This window comes from Miniopterus natalensis, chromosome 7, assembly GCF_054644295.1.
Source record: "Miniopterus natalensis isolate mMinNat1 chromosome 7, mMinNat1.hap1, whole genome shotgun sequence".
In the NCBI taxonomy this organism is placed as follows: Eukaryota; Metazoa; Chordata; class Mammalia; order Chiroptera; family Miniopteridae; genus Miniopterus; species Miniopterus natalensis.
In genome coordinates, this window is record NC_142087.1 from 35,325,192 (window position 1) to 35,345,246 (window position 20,055).

At 44.9% G+C, this 20,055-nt stretch overlaps 1 protein-coding gene across 2 annotated transcripts in view; it reads left to right on the forward strand.

Annotated features, from left to right (window-relative positions):
* ATP9B (ATPase phospholipid transporting 9B) overlaps positions 1-20,055 on the forward strand; it is a 118,103-nt gene that overhangs the window by 15,226 nt on the left and 82,822 nt on the right. For both annotated transcript variants that reach the window (XM_087818917.1, XM_087818918.1), the window contains exons 4-6: positions 1,909-2,022; positions 7,939-8,047; positions 17,144-17,202. In XM_087818917.1, the coding sequence (XP_087675043.1) occupies positions 1,909-2,022; positions 7,939-8,047; positions 17,144-17,202 (282 nt within the window). The remainder of the gene's footprint in view (positions 1-1,908; positions 2,023-7,938; positions 8,048-17,143; positions 17,203-20,055) is intronic.

A 20,055-nucleotide genomic window follows, 5' to 3' on the forward strand; every position in this document is an offset into this window, starting at 1 on the left:
CTTAGGCTATTTAGCAAGACAGTCTCTTGATTATGTGACATGAGGGCTACTGTGTCCTTCTTGTTTTCATTTAAATCATCGTGCCGACTTCATGTAGGCATTGACTGCCCTCCCCTCAACCGTCCACCAGTCATGCAGTAGTTGGCAAGGGCTTGATAAGTACTATGATTCTTTATTAAAACACACAAAACTGATGGCTTCAGTTAAGAGACTGATCTGTCAGGACAATAAAATGCAAAGTGTCTTTCAGGCAGGTAGATATTCTCATCATTAATGAAAGAAGCTACTGTTTTCTCTTTAGGGTTAAGTTATTAAATGCTCATAGATGGGCCAAGCAGTGCACATTTTCCTAAGGGTCACAAGGTTCACTCAGCAGTCGGGTGTTGATCACAGTGGTGTGAAGCCAGCAGTGCAGCTTACCTGCCAGCAGTCGGGCCACCCAGCCCGCCCCACGCTGTCCTGAAGGCACCTGTTGATGGCCTGCACAACTATTACTGTGCAAGTGATTTCTTCTTAGGTTGTCTCTTAAATTAGTCTTTTCATCTAAAACGTGCTATTTTAGAAACATTTGGTAATTGCACAGTAGGAATTCTATTCCATTTTTAGCATGAATGGCAATTTCTGAATTGCTAATAGGTATAATTTATGCTAACTGAGATTTTAAAGAAATTGTGTAGGAGAAAGGGGGCTTTCTGTCCTGCTGGGATCAATTTATGAAATGATTCCAGACATTTTGAGACAGCAATTGAACATGATTATGAACATAATGTGTTATCAATATAACCGATTTTTCAGTCACACACAAGACTGTGATGCTGCAGATAACTCCATTGTGACTCTTTAAGTCAACAGTAAGTGCTTAACCTGTGGTCTGTTCTATTAAAATTTCCATACCTTCTGAGTTGCATAAATAATGGCATCCAAGGAGATTTGGATTTGCAAGTTTGTGATAAGTTTTATTTTAATTGTAGTGTGCTATGTGCATTATTCTCATCATAAACATGAGTTTTGTTCCATTTGATTTTCAGTTTAAATCTATTAATTTGAGAATTTGTAAGTAGAGGCCTGTTAATATACTAGATCTTCTTTTTCTTCCTTAAAGATAATACTGTTTGAATTAAGCAAAAACAAAAAGTTGCAGGATTTTCATTCCCAAAATTTTATTGAATGAGGGTATTTATATTTGAAAGTATTGTGGACGATCAACTCCCAGGGGACTGTAAAGAATGCAAAGGCAGTTGCCTCCTTGAATACAGGCCTACAGGCCTGTGATTCCCATAACTTTATATTTCATCATTTCTTATACTTTGAGGGACGTAAATACTTCGACGAGATTAGGGCAGTTTTGGGGGAAAGTCATGCCTGTGTATGTTCTGCTTGTTCTCTCAGTCTTTGTAAAGCTACCCAGATGTCCACATTCATATTTTATTTTTTACCATTTCATAAATGTGAGGTCAACACGCCTTTTCCACTATAATCCTTCCTGAATTATCAAGATGCACACGCGCATGTGTGTTTGCTGACTTGCTAGCACTGGGAAGGCTTTGCTCATACTCACACTTGCTCTGTTTTGCGGGTGAAGAGTCACAGGTGGAGGAGGGTGGAAAACTGGAACTCAGCCCATGAGGATCAAAGGGTTTTCTAGGACACTTTTAACATAGTTGAATGTTCTAATGGTCCTTTCATCAGTTTGTTTTAAATATAGTGTGGGGGAACCTTACCTTTCATTATATATGATTTAATTATTGGAAAGCTAATGTCAGAATTATTAAATTTACTGTGACCCAGGGCATATGTTTACTCTTTGATGGAAATGCTGTCAGTTAGGTATTGTGCTGACTTTAATTATTTAATGAGATGTTAAAGATGCTTCTTGGAGAGATTGCTAATTTTTCCTTTCCTTTTTAGGTTTTGTATGAACAGTTCAAGTTCTTCTTGAATCTCTATTTTCTGGTAGTCTCCTGCTCCCAGTTTGTACCAGCACTGAAGATAGGCTATCTCTACACCTACTGGGCTCCTCTGGTAAAAGAAAAGATTTTTGAAATTAAGTTAAATTATTAAATATTTAGAATATAGTTTTAAGAGTTGAAATGGTTACTAGATAAATTAGACCAGATTTTTAAAAGCCTGATAGTGTTGCTGTGTATCCTTGAACTATTTAAAAAAGATGTTACAGAATTCTGTTGCTTAAATCTTTCGCAGCCCTACAGCTGTGCCGTCGGCAAAAGAAGTTCCAGAGCTGGCGGTGGGGCAGGGCTTCTGCTGGGCCTTATGCACCTGCCCTGGGACAGCAGGTTCTTCCCCGCCCAGCTCTCTCCTCTGCCCACCAAGCTCTTGGGAATGACGTGTGGGGTCCACTCAGTAACTCGTGACGTCTTGACAGATGGGCCATGTTTACCTTTGGCTGACAGTGACAATTCTCAAGTATCTCAATAGAGTGCAGACAGTTTCCGGTTGACAACTCAGTGTATACAGGTGTTTGAAAGGCAGTAATAACTTAAGGATATTTTCATTTCAGACACACACTGTCTCGATAGTTTTATGTTATTTGCTGATAGTTTTTGTTAATTTTCAGCTTATATAAACAAATGGATAACTTCTTTCTTACTTTGACCTGAAATATTCACTGCTTTTGTTTGCTCCCTTTGGTGCAGACGATCAGCGTAAACGGGCAGGGAAATCTTGGGGAGGGAATTCCTTTAGTGATAGAGCAGCGTAGGGCTTGGGTTCCCACTACAATGCTGCTGCCTTTCAGAGTTGGAATCTGAGCAGAGTGCTCAGGGGTTTGTTACCTGCTCTGGTCTGCATAGCCCATGCCTCACAGAGGGACTGGAAGACGGGTGGATTCCGGTTCATGGGACAGGCCGAGCCAGCCCCCGCCCGGCTACCATCCTGTTCACAGAGACTGGCTAGGTGGGAGCAATGAGTCACTGTGTAGGTGACATGAATACAGAGTTACAGGGTAGATCTTTTCCATGGAACTAATTAGCAAGGCTGGCAGGGACGTTGGGCTGTACAGTTTGGTAACAACACCTGAGGCCCTATCGATGCACGTCTTTATTTGAGGAATATATCCCAAAGAAATAATGATTGGTCACAAAGTCTAAAGAATGTCTGTGGTTATTTTTGATGAAACAGTTATTTAAAGGGTCAGATTCTAACAATGGACTCTCCAACTCTGCTGTGTGCCATGAGTATGTTGGGATACTGTGCCACTGTAGCTTTAACAGTGATGCTAGGAAAAGTTTTTAATAACATTGAAGGTACATATATATTGGAATAAGTGGGGGGAAGCTGGTTAAAGTATGGATAGAATGAAATACACATTCCTTGATCAGCCAGCGGTGAGTTTGTTTACATCCAGCACCCATGGAAGCAGTGTTGGGACAGTAGTGAGTGAGACAGAGTGCTTCCTGACAGAGCTGGGAGAGTGGCAGCTCAAACCCATCTCCGATGCTGAGTCGTGGCCCTCCCGCTGTGAGGAAGGAAGTACCAGGAGGGTAAAGGGATTGAGAAGGACGGGTTATTTCAGTAGGGCGCAAGGCAGGCCCGCTGACTGTGAGAGATAGGAGAGTGGGTGGACTGTGCACAGCGCAGGGAGAAGAGGGTGCAGGCAGAGGGAGCAGCAGCTGCAACAGGCCTTAGGGCTGCAGGATGCTTGGCCCTGCGGGAGTGAGATTGTGGGCTGTTGGGGGGTGTGGATGTGGGACTATGGTTGGAAAGGAGGGGGAGAGGGGTGGCGTTCACCTCTTCCAGGGACCTGGATTTCACCCTGAGTGGTCAGGGAGCCATCTGTGTACACACTGCGTGTGCCCAGGAAGAAGGAAGAACACTTTCACTCAGACCACAGCTTTGAAAGCTGGTGCTGAAGCCAGGAGCCAAGCAGAGGGAGCTTTCCTCCCGTCTTTCCCTGCCTCCTCCCTGGGAAGGTAGCGCCTGTTCTGAATTTGAGCTGAGTGCATGTATTTTGATGGTGTTAACAGGCACATTGGTATCATTGAGCAGCATGCAGTGCTGTTTTGCGCGCTTTAAGAATTTTACATCAAGCTCATCTTACTCTGTGTGCTCGTTGCAACATGCTTTTTTAACTTGATGTTGGTTCATGAGATCGATGCATGCCGACACAGGTGGCGCCCGTTCAGCGTTCCTGCTCTCGCTTTCTACCGGGCGTCGGTCCAGGTGTGTCTGTCCTCCTGGAAGGAGGCTCTTCAGTTGTTTCTTGTGTCCAGGTACGGACGTTGCTGTAACGATCTTTCCAGTTGTACTTTATTTCTGGTGCACATGTCCCAGGAATTCAGTCTCGTTGAAAAAGTGAAGTTTATTTTTTCCAGTTTTTGAACAAAGGCAGCATCTTCACAGGATTTCTTGCTAAGCTCCTGAGTGCTTGCTCTTTCTCTGCCTGTGCACTGTGATCAGAGCCTGGTGTCCAGGGCCTGGGGTGGCCTGTGGTCTCACACACACACGAAGGTCGTCCATCTCTTCTCTCCTGCTCCAGGCTTCCACAAGCTTGCTCCTGTCACAGGAGGCAGTTGCAATTTCCACGTTCCTCCTGGACAAGAACCCGCCGGGGAAGCATCACGCCTCTCACAGCCAGAGGTTATAAAAGCTTACGTCTGACGTCCACTAGTCTTACAGGGAGCAGGTTACCTCAGACCTCCCCTGCGCCCTCTGACTGACATTGGGTGTTTCTGAAAACACAGTTAGCTTAATTAATAATCTTTCTTTTCAATTACCCTTGACTGTGTTATTTACTGCCTTCAGCTCTGAACTAATCTCACTGTATTTTCCCATGTAATAGAAGAGTAAACTGAGAATAAAGTGACTTCATTACCCTACTGAGTCAGAAGGAAGATTCCTTTCATATCATTCAGCTTTCAGAGTAATTCCTCAAGGCAGAGCTAGTGGAATCCAAGTAGCAAAGCAGACTGTAATGCTTCTGTCAATTAATGAGGTGGACGCGAGCTGTCCAGGCAGAGATTTCTAGGTGGAGAAAGTAGATTCCTAACTGCGTCTTCTGTGTACGGTGTCCTCCTGGTACGTCGTTAGCACCTAAGGGCAGCCAGCCAGGCTGTGTGGAGGACAGTGCTTCATCAGGACCCTGAGGTCCAGTCTGACTCGAAGGTCTTCCTCTGTCCACTGTTTCCCCCGAGTCTGTGCATTGGAGTGGGTGGAGCACGGAAAGGAAACAGAATCAGCCCTCACAGTCCCACGGTAAGACACGTGGTAACAGATGGTGCTGGGACAGCTGGACAGCTACATGGAAAGACTGAAGTTGGACCCCTTCCTCGTGTCATATGCAGAGTAACTCAGAATGGATCCTAGACCTAAGTGAAAGATCTAAAGCTAGAAGACTCCCAGAAGGAAACCTAGAGCTCAGTCTTTGTGATCTTGGGCACTAAAGCCCAGGTGCCAAAAGGAAGAAGTTAACTGGATTTCATCCAGGTGAAAGCCTATATGCACCAGAGGACCCGCTGGGAAAGTACAGCGAACAGAAGAAGATACTCGTGACATCGTGTTTGTAAATCATATCTGACAAGGCCTTTGTCTCCAAAATAATATAAAGAACTCTTAAAACTTAACATTTAAAAGAGGACCTAGTTAAAAAGTGGGTGTAGGGTCTGAATATACATTTCTCTAAAGAAGATGTACAAGTGGCCAATAAGTGTGTGAACAATGGTGCAACTTTGGAAACCTGTTTGGCATTTCATGAAAATGCTAAACACAGAGTTACCATATCACCCAGAAGAGGCAAATTTGTAGAGACAGGAAGCAGATCAGTGGTTGCCAGGCTGGGAGCAGAGGGGGGTGGGGGGGACTGATGTTGAGTACTGGGCCTTTTCGGGGGGTTATGAAAATACTCTAAAATTAGATGGTGGTGATGGTGGCGTAAGTCTGAATTACTGAAAAAATGAATTGTATACTTTAAAAGGGGTTAATTTTATGGCATGTGAATTATATCTCAACAAAACTTTTTTTTTAAGTGTGCTAAATGGCCTAGACGGGGGTCAAACTGCTCATCAGCCATTACCTTCAGTGGAGGCCATGCAGATTCATGGTGCACACTGTGCCCACCTCCCTCTGCAGATGGGCCACATCCCCAACTGTTTACAGCTCTCTCCTCAGTGATTCCAAGAGTGACTTTAGAATAAGTTTCAAAATAGCGCTGTTCGCAACCCCTGGAAGTACCTTGGCAAAGACCAACCAAGGTACAGGAAGGGACTTCAGGAGACTGCTGACAGTCCCCGGTGCTGGAGAGAAAAGCATCCTGGAGAGGGTGGTGAGGCTCCAGAGCTGTCCATTCTGAAGGTCATACTTTAGTGAAAGGAGCGTGATCAGTGGGAGCTATTGAGGGTTTGGGGCAGTGAATTGCTGGGGACCATCCCTGGAGGAGGATTTCGCCATACATTTGCCAGATTGTATCGTAGAAGACACTGGTAACGTGGGGAAAGGTGGTTTTGAGGGAATGAGGCTGGAGGTGGGAGACTGATGGCTATGGGTGAGACCTAAGGAGGGTCTGAGCTGGGCCCATGTGTCTGTAGGTGGAGGTCCAGCCCAGGCATGTTTGGAGAGCATGACCTGCACTAGGTGATGAGTGATGGACGCAAGTACAGGAGAGGAGTCGCAACATTACTTAGAGGTGATGGCTGTACTGCAGAGGTCCAGACCGATGCTTACAGGTGAGGGGAGCGCTGGGCTACGAGGACAAGGCTGGAGCCCACACCAGCATTTGGGGAGACTGCATAAAAAGGGGTGCAATTCAGTAAATGCCAGAAACACGCTCCAGTGGCCCACTTAATTTAGCCTTTTGGTTGTACAGAAAAAAGCTGGAATAAAAGATGACTATCCTTTCGGTGGAAATTCATCCATCAGCGTGTTTATAGATAGACTGAAGCATGTTTGTCAGTAACGTGGAGCCTGAGGAAGGGGTCTCTATTCAATCATGGGAGGTTGGCTTGAATGGGCGTCAGAAAACACAAACGTAGCCTTTAAAAAAGATGGACGTTAGTCACATGTTAGCAGTGTGACAACAGTTCATAATAGACTATAAGTACATAAAAGTTTTACTTAGGTAGCATCAGTGTAACCTCTTCAGGCTTTTACCTGAGAAATGGGAGGGAGCACTGGTTGCCTGTGCTCCCTGCAGGTCAGCGCACGGGGTGAGGAAGCTGATCAGACGTGTCATACCTCGGAATGGTTTTATGTTCCGAGATGCTTTCATTCTATCAGAGATAAGGTTTAAGTGCAGAAATTATAAGAGTTTTATGTCAGTCTTTGTTAATTTGGTATTTGAATGCTTGAATGTTCCAAATCTGATTTATTGGATTTATTGAAGATTGTTTTTTACTTTGGGTTACTAAGTATTTTCCGGTATGTAGCTTGAAGTACATATTATGATGTGAATTTTAAAAATTGTCTTGCGGATAGTACAAATTATAAATCTGTTACTGTGTATTATATGCCATTTATAGTGTTTCTTTGTTACTTTTTGTCTTTTTTCTTTGTTTTCATTTATTTTATATTTTAGAAATAATATGCAGTTGACCCCTGAACAACACAGGGGTTAGGTCCCTACACAGTCGAAAATCCGTAACTTCTGACGTCCCCAAAACTTAGTTGTCCCTTGGCATCCACCAGGGATTGATTCCAGGACCCTGGCAGATACCAAAATGCAGGAATGCTCAAGTCCCCTCTGTAGAATGGACTAGAACAATACATGTGGTTGCCCCCCCCCCCACATCCACGATTCTCAGCCACAGATGGGAAACAGAGCAGATGTTTACTGAGAGAACCTGCGCATAGTGGACCTGCACAGGTCACACCCATGTTGTTCAAGAGTCAACTGTAAATTGAGGGGAAGGTAAAACCAGATCGTGAAAAAGAACTTTCCCTTCCTTTTTTCAAGTTTTCTCCATTACCTTATTTCTTTTTGTTTTGTAGGGATTTGTCTTGGCTGTTACTATTATGAGGGAAGCAATGGATGAATTTCGGCGTTTTCAGCGAGACAAGGAGGTGAATTCACAACTATACAGCAAGCTCACAGTAAGAGGTCAGCAAGACACCTTTAATCCAGTGCATCATTTGCCCAATGTAATCATCACTTTAGAGTGAACGTAAATGAAAGAAAACATGTCTCAATTCTGTCACTGAAAATAGTATTAGGTGATTGCATATTGTATCTAATTTCTTTGGAAAAGTAGAGCATTCACAAGTGCCATGTTTATTGGGAAATTCTGAAAGCCGCTTTCAAAGCCGGAGCTCGACACAGGCACAAAAGAGACCTGAGAAGGCCTTTTGCCTCTGGCCAGTGTCTAGGCTCTGTGTAGGCAGAGGTGCAGCCTGAGGCAGAGTTGTAAACAGCCTGGTCAAGAGCTGGAGTCCTTAGCACAGAGCTCCACTGCATAGGGCCTCCCTTCTCCCTCCCTTGCTATCTCCCTTCCTCACTATCTCCCTCCTTCTCTTCCTCCCTTTGTCCCTGCCTGCCTTCCTTCTTTCCTTCCTAGACTCCCTCCTTCCTCCCCTCTCCCCTCCCCTCTCCCTGTTCCTCCCCCTCCCCCTCTCCCTGTCCCTCCCACTCTCCGTCTCCCTGTCCCTCCCCCTCTCCCTCCTTCCTCCCCTCTTCTCTCCCTCCTCCTCCCATCCCTCCCCCTCCCCCCCCTCTTTCCTCCCCTCTCTCCTCCTTTCCCTCCTTCCCTTCTCTTACATGCAAGGAAATCTCTTTCAGAGAGCACATGTGACAGAGAATACACTTTACAAAAATGAGTTTGGAAAAGTCACTAAACATACAGCTACAGCATATGCCAAGAAACAAAGCGTGGCCTATTCACGAAAGACATGAAGAAACATTGTGTCTGAGGACTTAATAGACAGCGACTAAATCCTTAAATGTGCTCAAGGAGCTGAATTAGGAAAGGAATGATGTATTGACAAGTACAGAATGTCAGTAAAAGTATAGAGATGATTGAAAAAGAAACAAAATGAAAATTCTGGAGCTGAAAAGAACAATAAAAGAAAAAAATCACCAGCACATGTCAGTAGCAGATTAGAGCCTGCAGAAGAAACTATCTGTGAACTTGAACCTGGGTCCTGTGAAGTGTCCAGTCTGAGGAGCAGAAGGAAGAATTAGAAAAGTGAATAGGTCTTAGACGTGTGGCAGCAAGTGTGCTAACGTGTACATAGTGGGATCTTTGGAGCGGAGGAGAGAGACAGGACAGAGAGAGATTTGACAGAATAATAGCCTTTAACTTCCCGAACGTGACGAAGGACATGAACCTATAGATTCAGGAAGTTCAGTTATCCTCTGGGAAGGCAAGTCTATGGAGAGCCACTCTGGGACACATCGTAGTCAGACTGTGGAAACCCAAGAACCAAGAGGACACAGAGCAGCCACTCGTCGCATAGGAGGGGTCTCCAGTAAGAAGATGAGGTATCAGCAGGAGGGACACCGTGATATTTACTATTTTAAAAATATAGTAAAAGGAAAAACACTCCATCAAGAATTCTACATCCAGCCCAGCCGGGTGTGGCTCACCGGTTGAGCATCGACCTAGGATCCAGGCGATCAGGGTTCGATTCCCGGTCAGGGCACATGCCCAGGTTGTGGGCTGCAATCGATCAGTGACTCTCTCATCATTGATGGTTCTATCTCTCTCTCTCTCCCTCTCCCTTCTTCTCTCTGAAATCAATAAAGATATATTTTTAAAAAAGAAAAAAAGAATTCTATATCCAGTAAAACTATCATTCATAAATGAGGAAGAAATTAAGGTACTCTCAGATAAACAACTGAAACAGGGACTCAAGCAAATACACACACACCCGTGTTCACTGAGGCACTATTTACAGTCACCAAACGTGGTAACAGCCCACGTGTCCATCAGCAGATGAATGGATGAGCAGAGTTGTAGTATGTTCGTGCACTGGAGTATTATTAAACCACAACACTTGATTAAAATGACACATGAAATAACAGCATGAACCTTGAGGCTACCATGCTGTGTGAAAGAAGCTAGACATAAACGGCCACACACTGTACGGCTTCATTCACAGAATGTGCAGAGGGTGCTGGGATCGAGATGAGTGCAGGTGTGGTTGCTGTGCCTGGGGAAGTAGGGGAGTGGGTGTGAGGGTCCCTGCGGTGGTGAGGAGTGTTGGGGAAGTAGGGGAGTGGGCGTGGGGTTCCCTGCGATGGTGATGAGTGTTTCAGAATCTGATGGAGTTGGTCTTAGGACACTGAATGTACTGAGGCATGTGCTGAGTAACCTACCCTGAGTCAGGTGTTTGGTGGAGCTCAGTGTTCCTTCACCTGCGCACCTCGCTTCCTGGCCAGTTATCCCAATGCAAGTGAGACAAGTAAAGTCCAGAATGTAAAAAACACAGGGCTATGCTTATCGGGCATAGTTTGCAATTTATTCTGTTGTCAAGAATGTTTGCTGCTCAGCTCCTTAATTTCCAGTATTTCACAGTTACCTGTTCTCTGAACGGCATTGATGGCTGCTCCCTTGTGTGATTGGTTCATTGTGTCATATTTGCCACATTGGAACTTGTTATGTTAGGAGTTCTTGAGCACATTCCAGTAGAGTGCACTGGGAAATGTTCTCTAGTTGTTTTCTTAAAGTCTGCTAATGTCTTAAAGGTGCTTTGTTTGGAAGCAGAGGCTACTCTGACTGATAGGTGGTCTTGGTGAACATGGCGGACTTTAGTTAGCTCTTTGTTTTATTGCCTGAGAAGCTGCTCTTATGTGCGAGTTTTCCATGTCTGCCACTACTTCTCCTCTCTCCTCCTGTTGATGGCTGCATTTATTATTCACTGTCTCCCAGTGGACCGTGTCGGAGGCAGTGGTAGGGAGGGGAGCGCGGAACAGGTGCTCCTGCACGTTGGCAGCTTTTGCAAAATTCCTGATAAAGAGTTTGAATTGCGTGGCCATTCTATTTTCAGATTCTTGGAGTCAATGCTATATTTTTTCCTACTTCTAAGGAGAGATGTATAAATTGTATGCCTTGGTAATTATCCAGTTGGCTAGTTCACAATTCAATTCCACAAATATTTACTAAGTGCTCACTATGTGTTAGGCTCTGTGCTAACCTCATGGGATTCAAATATGAATACATCCTGAACTGTGCTACTTAAAGAGCTCATGCACTCTTCTAGCAGGCAGCACAGGCTAGAGGTCGTATTTGTTTTAATCAGCTACCAAGTCTCAGCAGGGCTGAGTCATGTCAACCACTATCCATGCATTTTCCAAGGTTAAACCTAAAGCTAATATGAAACATTACATTTAAAAATGGAACTTACTAAAATGGAATTAATTCTGTTCTTTGTGTGTGTGATAATTGCTTTCCAGTATATCTTAGGTATTTCTTGTAATAGTTCTGGCATTTTGTTGTCTATTTTGTTTTCAAGTATTCAAATGAGAGAGAGAGAGAAGCAAGCCTGCTGTCCTTGAACCGTATGTAAATCGTGGGGGGGAGACTGTGTGAGGGCGTTTCCGTGTGTAGGTGTTTCTCGTGGTCCAGTCTCCTTGCAAGCAAGTCCTCACTCACTGGGAGCACTGACTGGGTCTCGGCTCCCGTGGCTCTGGGCCTGGGCTATCCCGTCAGCACTGTGCTGCTGCTGCTTGTCAGTGTCGTCCTCTCTCCTCTTACAGGTATAAATTATAAAATGTCTCCTGAAATTCTGTCATCTTATAGTGAAGCCTACTTCATTTGTGAGTTGTAATTATTCCTTTAAAAATCACGAAATGTTTAAACCCCTCTTCAGTGCCTTCATATATCGTCTGTGCATTGTACACACTTTGACAGGGAATCGTAAATGTAACTGGTTTTATGAGTTACTATGTTTTCTACTTGGCAAGAAGGGTTTCCTTTTGTGACAGTCATATCTGAAGATAGTTTTTTAATAGTATGCTCCAGTGTCAGCTGAATTTCCCCATCAGAAAGCGCTTAGCAGCTGACGCCCTGGGAAGTAATCAGAGTTGATTGCCGTGATCCGTATGCAGAGGAGCGGCGATGGCCCCTGCACGTTATTGATGTGCTGTCGTCTCTCGTTCGTCCACTCTTGACAGCGCAGATGAAATACAGCCCTGGATATCGGGAAGGCATCTGTGGGCGTTTTGTTTTATGTAGTCAGAGCGGTGCTTTGGTGCACGCACTCAGCTTCTCACACATTCATCTCGTCTCCTCCCTGTTGTGAAGTAGACGTAAGGCATCCTTCTTGTCTGGTCTGAGCAGCATTTGAAAAGAATCCATTCCAGTGTTTATTCAGGAATATTCAGTGCACATTATTGCATTCTTACTATACAGTGATACTTATTGCCTGTTATATATGTCAGGCACAAACACACACTTTAGATTTATTATCTCATTTGTTTAGTTCTCAGGGCCAAGTGTGTACACTCAAGACTAGGTTCGTGTATGCAGGAGTAGACGTAGACACCCATTACCACGTGGCCAGCATGTTTCCCAGGCCACCCTACGAGGACCTGTGAATTCATCTCTTCAGGATACTGTGTGTGTGTGTGTGTGTGTGTGTGTGTGTGTGTGTGTGTGTGTGTGCGCGCGTGGGCGCGTGCGTGGGCGCGTGCGTGGGCGCGTGCGTGGCGCCAGTGCTCCTCCGGTGGTGCCGCCAGCCGTTGGCCTCAGCTCCGCGTGCACTGCTGCTTCCTGAGGCTCACTCAGTCAGTGCAATAGTTTAGTAAACAAGGAACTTCAGTAAGAGATGAGACGTTTTCAGCCTGATGGGTGTTGTCACCGTGCTGCCGGCGAGGGGGCACAGCCTGCGCACAGCACCCTCCCCGCCCTCTCCCCGGGTCCTGCCTGTGGGGATAGACGCTCTACTTGCCAGCCTGATCGGGAGACGTGCCCTCTGCCTGGTTGCTGCTTACCTGTTAACCGTTCATCACTCGCTTTTTATCTTTCATAAAAGTTTACTCACTTTTCCTGTTTCCATTTTTACCTTATTATAGTTTCTTCATGAGAGAGATTTAGGACAGCAAATGTTTTTATCTTCGACTGATTTTTTAAATCATTTTTTAGATGTAGATAAATTTATAATTTTTATTGCTGCAAATCTTTTGATCTTTTTGTTTGTAGTTGTTATTTTAACCTCAGTTCTTTCAATCCCAATATAATGTAGGTATTTGATTTTCTAACAGTGTTGCAATTTTACATTTAAAGTAGGTGTTACATGGGGAAGGGAATCTAACTTTTTCCCAAATGGTAAATTAGTTACTTTAAAACCAGTAATTACGTTCCTTTCTCAGACCTTTGAGAGAGACCTAGATTCGTTGGGGCCTCCCCTCTGCTTTCTGTTCTGCCTCGCTGATACATCCAGGTCCTATGCCAGCTCCAAGTAATATTTCTCATAGAACGTTCTGGTGGCTTGGGAAACGTCTCCTCCCTCCCCCCTTTCCTCTTTCTCCACTGGTTACTTTTCCATTTTTTTTCTTATTTTCTTGAGAAATAGGAGACCCTATAAACACAAGGTTATTGGGCCATTTTCTTTCTGCTCCTGCATTGGACCAGCGACGTGGAGCCCTCAGCAGGAGCCTGGAACAGGCCTGCTGTCTCGTCTGCTGATTCCTCCTCCCACCGGGGCTCAAACACTCGGGAGCGCTGGGAAGGAGGCCACCACACCGTGTAGGTTATTGAAGGCTTAGAGGAACCAGGGCCTACGGACAGTTTCAAACTAAGGCTGCTTCGTGCCCCTCTTGGTGCTGGCTGACCACACAGTTGTAGGACTGTGGTGGTGGTGGTGTGCACTCGTAGGCCCATGAGAGGGAGACCGCTGCATCGTACATCTTCTGACTTCAGTCGCCAAGAGTATTAGACCCATGTGTATTAACAGTGTTTTGTGTCCTGACCTTTCGTGGATATTTAAGAGGCCTGTCTAGCTGCAGAAAACAAAGACTACAGACTTCCCATAGGCAGACAGGGGTGGGCTTGACCAAGACACTGAGGGATGCCCTCTATCTGCTAATACCATGTAATGTTTATTTGTATCTTTTAGTTGATAAAATAGTTAACTTTGAGGTACTCATTAAATTTTTCAAATTATATAGTTTCCTACCAGATATTTATCTGGAGAATGCAGTGAAGAGCTATGGATACTTACTTCAGCGTTTAGTTCTGCACATTGGTGGGCGGCAGAGCCTGTGTGGGTAGCCGCTGCGGGCAGCTCTGGACTCTGAGGGTCATTACGCAGGTGGTGTGCAGTGTATTAGCTAGTGAGACTAGCGGGGACGTGGTTGGCTAGCAGCGTTGATCCAGTGAATAACACTGCTTTATCTTTAAGTGTTTCTCACCACACTGTAGTCTATTATTGTTTCAGTGTTCTTCCTAAAGCTAATTACCTTCTTACTGATAGAACAGGAGAAAGAATTGATTCTGTTGAATTTGAGCATTTTAGTTTTTTTTGTTATTGCTAAAGACTGTTTTTAAAAACATCTTTGGTTATTGTTAGTGAATGTTTAAGAGTAAAAATTGGTTACTTTTGGCAAGATGCTTTGTAACCCTTTCCCTAGACTGTAGTATTTCTTTTTTTTATTTCCTAGGCTGTGATTTTTACCATTCTTGGTGGTGTATTTTATTTCACTCTGCTGTACTTCATCTGACTGGAATGTAAGTTCCTTGAGGGTAGGGCTTTGCCTATTTCATGCCCACTCTTATCCCCAGCATGTCCTGGGGAAGAGAGCCGTGAGCCCAAGTGACGTCAAGCGGAACCCTATGTGCCTGCCCAGCGTCCGCAGGGCTGGTGTCAGCCAGAGCAGTCTGGGCCTGTGTGCCCAGAACCAGCCTCCGTGACCTTGGTCTTTGTAACCATCACTGACCTTCTGGAGCCTCAGACGTTTGTCTTGTGGGTTGTAGTTACTATGAGCATCCTCACTCTGCCCTTGCCCTTCTCACTGCGCCTTGGGATGCGGGTTCCTTCCTCACCCACCTTTCATCTCCATCTCCACAGAGAGTGGCTCCCCTCCGAGGGTTCTGCTTCCTCTGTGGTGGCTGCTTCTCCATAGCCTGGGGGCCACTTACCTGGAGGCAGGATCCCTTCCTGTCTTTGCAGCTTCCTCTCAGTTTCAGACACCAGTCCATCCATCTCACACCTCTGCGCTTTCTTGCCCCTGTGCTGTTCTAGTTGATGAAGTCCAGTGCGTCATTTTTTATGAGTGCTGCGGTGTCTTGTCTAAGGACTCTCAGCCTCGTCAGGCTCACAGAGATGTCCTGTGTAAGAACTCTTTACCTAGTCAGGCTCACAGAGGAGTCCTGCTGTGTCTTCTGTTTTCAGTTTTTGGTTTGCATGACATGTGCCCGTGCTGAGTAAATTTTTGTGTCGGTACAAGGAATGTGTGTACTGAGTACTCCTTGTGCATGTGGGTGTCGCGTTGTTTCTGGCCCCATTTTTGGAAATAGTAATTCTTTCTCACGGCATTACCATGCACTTTTGTCAAAAATCAGTTGTCCTTCGTGTGTTGTTTATCTCTAGACTCTCTTTCACTCCATTGATCTATTTGTCTGTCTTTATGCTAATCCCATACTCTTTGGATTACTACCGCTTTATACTGATTCTTCAAATCAGGGACCGTTTGCCCTCCAACGTTGTTTCTATTTCCACGATTTTGCTAGTCTAGGTCCTTTGGGCTTTTATATGACTTAGCATCCATTTCCATAAAAGCCTGCTGGGATTTTCATTGGGATTGCATTGAATCTATAGGTAAATTTGGGGGAGAAATGACATCTTAATAATATTAAGTCTTCTGACCCATGGATGAGATATATCTCTCCCTTTATTTAGTTCTTTTACATTTTTCTCAGCAATATTTTGTGGGGGGTTTTCAGATTATAGATTTCTTTTTAAATAGTGTATTTATGTCTATAAATAAATGCATTCATTGCTTATTTCCTAACTGTCCACTTTGCTTCATAGTCTGTGTTAAATTCGGCTCCTACCTCCACACCCACTTAAAGCGTCCAGAGAGTTGGGGGACAGTGCCGCTGCCACCCGGATGACGCAGATGTGCCCTGCCATCTGCCTATTAGTCTGATGCTCACCTTCTGCAGTGCTCACATGTGATCAGTTCCTTTAAAAAGTTGCTTAATTATCTCCCACTCTTATCTATGTGTGTTTATTGGGACATAATTAATATATTTCCATACTTATTGGATAATAGCTGTGTCTTGCTCATTAGATGTGGTTTATATGGTTACATTTTCTTTAGTCCATTATGACATTTGACCCATTTTATTTTTATTTATTTATTTATTTATTGACCCATTTTAACTGATTAGGGATAGAATGAACTTACCTCTGTTCTGTTAGTTTTCAGAATAAACTGAATGTAAAAGAAATGTACCTTTCCCCATATTAAAACAGTAGTTACAAAAATGTGAAGAGACCCACAAGGTTGTTGCTGGTACTAAAAAGTAGATGGACGGGGGCAGGAGATCCCCAAGACGGGGGGAGAGGGGTGAGAAACAGAGATGGAGGGAGAAAGGGCCGAGGCTGGGCCCAGAGACACAGGGAGAGAGGGAACTGGGTGTTTCTAATCACCTCTGTGAGGTTTTGTCTACTGTGTGTCATGTAACTGTTGTATATCAACTGTTCCACATGATCAGCACACCAGCTATTAGGTAAGTACTTTAGGAGTCTGCACAGGATGCGTGGAAAAGAACCACTTTCCATCCTAACACTTTGGTCCTGACCTGTGTGTAAAGCTGCTGGTGGAGGGTGTGTTCTCACTGACCTTCTCCGTCCCTGCTTTTCGCTAGTTATGTGCCAGTCAGTGCCGTTCACGGGGTGAGTGGGAACCTTACATCTCAGTGTGACTCAGTTTCAGTCATATTATTTTATTTAGTGATGTTTCCGATCATGGAAACTTGACTCGCACCTGAAATAACAGCAGATTTGGGAGAAACCTTCCGGATGGAATTGTCTTCCACGTTCCCACACGGTTTTTATCAGGGTGGTTAATTGTATTTGGGAGCTAACTAAGAGAAGGTGATTGTTCATGACTGCCTCCATCTGAAATATTTATTTGAAAGTGTAAGTAGAGATACATGTGTAAAACTCTCCCCTGAAGCGGTTTCAAAGTATTTATCAGGAGAGTGTAACTGCTGCTGTCTCGGCGCTGACTGTGCTTCCCCTTCTTTTCAAGGGAAAGTCCCCGTCCAGAGCGCAGACATACACGTCGGAGACCTCATCGTGGTGGAAAAGGTGCGTGCATTTTCAGTATACTTCAGACATGCATGTGCTTCTTGTTAACATTGAGCCTGGTTGCAGTAACTTTTGAATATGAAGGAAATTGAGACATTTATTTTCAATCTTTACATCACTGTGTAAGATTTGCTGTACGTGAAGAAACATCTAGTTTTTTTTAGCCTGTTTTGTTAAAGTACATTTCAGTGTGTGTAGGTGATGTCATATTTTGTCTAAATAAGACGTGTTAACTGCTTAATGTTGCATTATCAGGATTATTTCATTTGACCAATTTAAGAATTGTCTATTTATAATAGAATACATTTCAGTTTCCAGAACTTCCTTTTACAGATGGATATATCACATATCATTAGTGAGTATTAATTCTTATGGTTCATAAAACTTAAAGAAGGAAAGGTAAATGGAAGGAAGAGAGAATTAGCGAGAAGAGGTTTAGGTCAGTGTAGGAAGAGCCATTAAAAGCGCCATAGTGGTCGGAGGAGGCCATCGCCAGGCTGCGGGTGGCAGGGGTGACCGAGGGGCCAGCTGCATGGCAGTGGCTGCTTCTCATGCACAGTCTTCCCTGAGGAACAGCGGCTCCATAGAGAGTCTTCTTTTTTTAAGGCTTAAGAACAAGTTTTTAAAAATTATTAAATGTTCAGTTTTTTAAAAGCTTCTTACCAAGTAGTGTGAGCCCTTGGTGCCAGCAGGTGTGCAGGCCACCTGGGAGCACCGCAGCCCAAGCCCCATGTGCAGATACTTTGTACAGGAAAGGCGTCCTCCTCAGGACACTGGTACAGTAATCTGTGCCAAGGATGGTTTGGGGGTGTTTGATTTTACAAAACTGAATAAAATGAAACAGACTGATTTGCAACTCATTTACCTAGTATCCGTTTGTGTGGATACCGTCAGTCCCTAATGTTTGATCCATGCTTAGGTCTTCAGGTGGTTTCTATTGTCAAGTGCCACAGTGAGCATCCTCGCACATTGTGTCTTTGCACGTTTCTATAGGACTGGTGGTAGTCATGTAAATTTTGACGCAGTTTTTTAAAACACCAACATTTATTGTCTTAGTTTCTGTCGTCGGGAATCTGGGTGCAGCTTAGCTGGGTCTCCTGGTTCTGGGTCCCTCTCAAGGCTGCAATCAGAGGCCCACCAGGCGGCTGTCACCTTCAGGCCTCACTGGGGCTGTTGACAGAACTCGGTGCTTCGTGGACTTAGGCTCAGTTCCTGGGCTTTGGTTCGAGGCCTTTCCCGTCCCCTGCCCGGTGGGCTCTCCACTGGCAGCTCACAGCCTCCTGCCAGGGAGCAGGCGACAGAGTGGAAGGGTGCTGGCCACATGGGCTCCTGGCTGTGAGGCCGGGTCCTATCACCTTCAGTTTCCCTTTCCATTTTAGGAGCTGCCTAGCTGTTGGGTTGAAAACGGAGATAGAATCTGTGAGTCATCTCCAGTGTCCAGGACGATCCCTGACGAGAATGGAGGGAATCACTTTAATCTTGCAGAAATCCTTTGTCAGAGCCCCTGGCTGGCATCACCCTCGGCACACGCGATGCCTTTTTCTCTGGGACTGGGCACCAGGCAGGCTGCCTGCTCCCCCCACACGTATTCAGCTGGCGTTTCTAGCCACTGAACAGGGCAAGTAAGGGAAACAGGAAGAGTTTGGATGGAAGGAAGAAGTAAAAATGCCCCTTTACAGACAGCGGGATTGTGGAAAATCCAGTGTGATGTATAAAAACCTCGGAACTATGAGTTCAGCACGACGGGAAGTTGTTAAGCTGCGCACTCAGATGCCAGCGTTCCATACATCGGCGCTGGGCCTGTGAACCCGGCACTAAAGTGCAGTGCTCTCGGCCGCTGCTGTGAACACAGCTACACAGACAGCAGGGCTTAGGAAAGTAGTCGAAGGTCTGAGTGGGGGTACGGGGTAGCCTTGGATTGGGACATTCCAAAGTTTCCCCAAAATTGGCCTGTAGGTTTAATTCAATTCCTATCAAAATCTCACCAAGGACTGTTTGTTTTTTAAACAAAATAAGGTTATTCTAAAATTAATTTGGCAAGGCCTAGGCCCTGAAACGGCTAAAACAGTCTTGGCAAGAGAATGAAGGGAGAAGAGTCCTCTTCCCAAGGTTGAGACATCCTACCTGGACCCACTAATAGCCTCGTGTAGAAGAGGAGAGAACCAAGACCAATGAGACATTAGGGAGGACCCAAAAACAGACTCGCCCAGCCGTGCGCAGGGGTGTTGGACAGAGCGCAAGCAGCTGAAGGGGAGAAAGGCCAGCCTCTCAGAGAATGTGGCTGGCGCTGTCTGGGCAATGTGGGTAAAGACGAACCTTACTGTGAGTGTCGCACTTTATACAAATACTAAATCAAAATAGATCACAGATTTCAATGTAAAGTAGAACTGTAAAAATTTAAGAAATGCATAGGAAAAAATATTCAGAATCCGGGGCAGGAAAGTAGCTCTTCTTAGACTTGACATCAGAAGCACAATGCAGCAAAGATTTTTTAAAAATTAATAAATTGCATCTCATTAAAATTAAAAGCTGCTTTGTGAAAAGACATGTCAATATGATGAAAAACAAACTAGGAGAAAATATTTGTAAACCACATATCTGACAAGGATTTGTACCTAGGATATGTAAAAACTGTTAAAAGTCAACAGTTAAAGAAATCAAATCAGAAAATGAGGAAAAGATACAAAGAGAATCTCACCATGGAAGATATACAGGTAGAAAATCGGCACAGGAAGCAGTGCTCTGTGTTCCCTGTCGCCTGGAGCTGCAGGCGAAGGCAGATGCAGTCCCTGCACTGACAGCAGGTGGACTGCGGGGGAGAGGGCCCCGGCACCACGTGCCAGCCACGGGTGA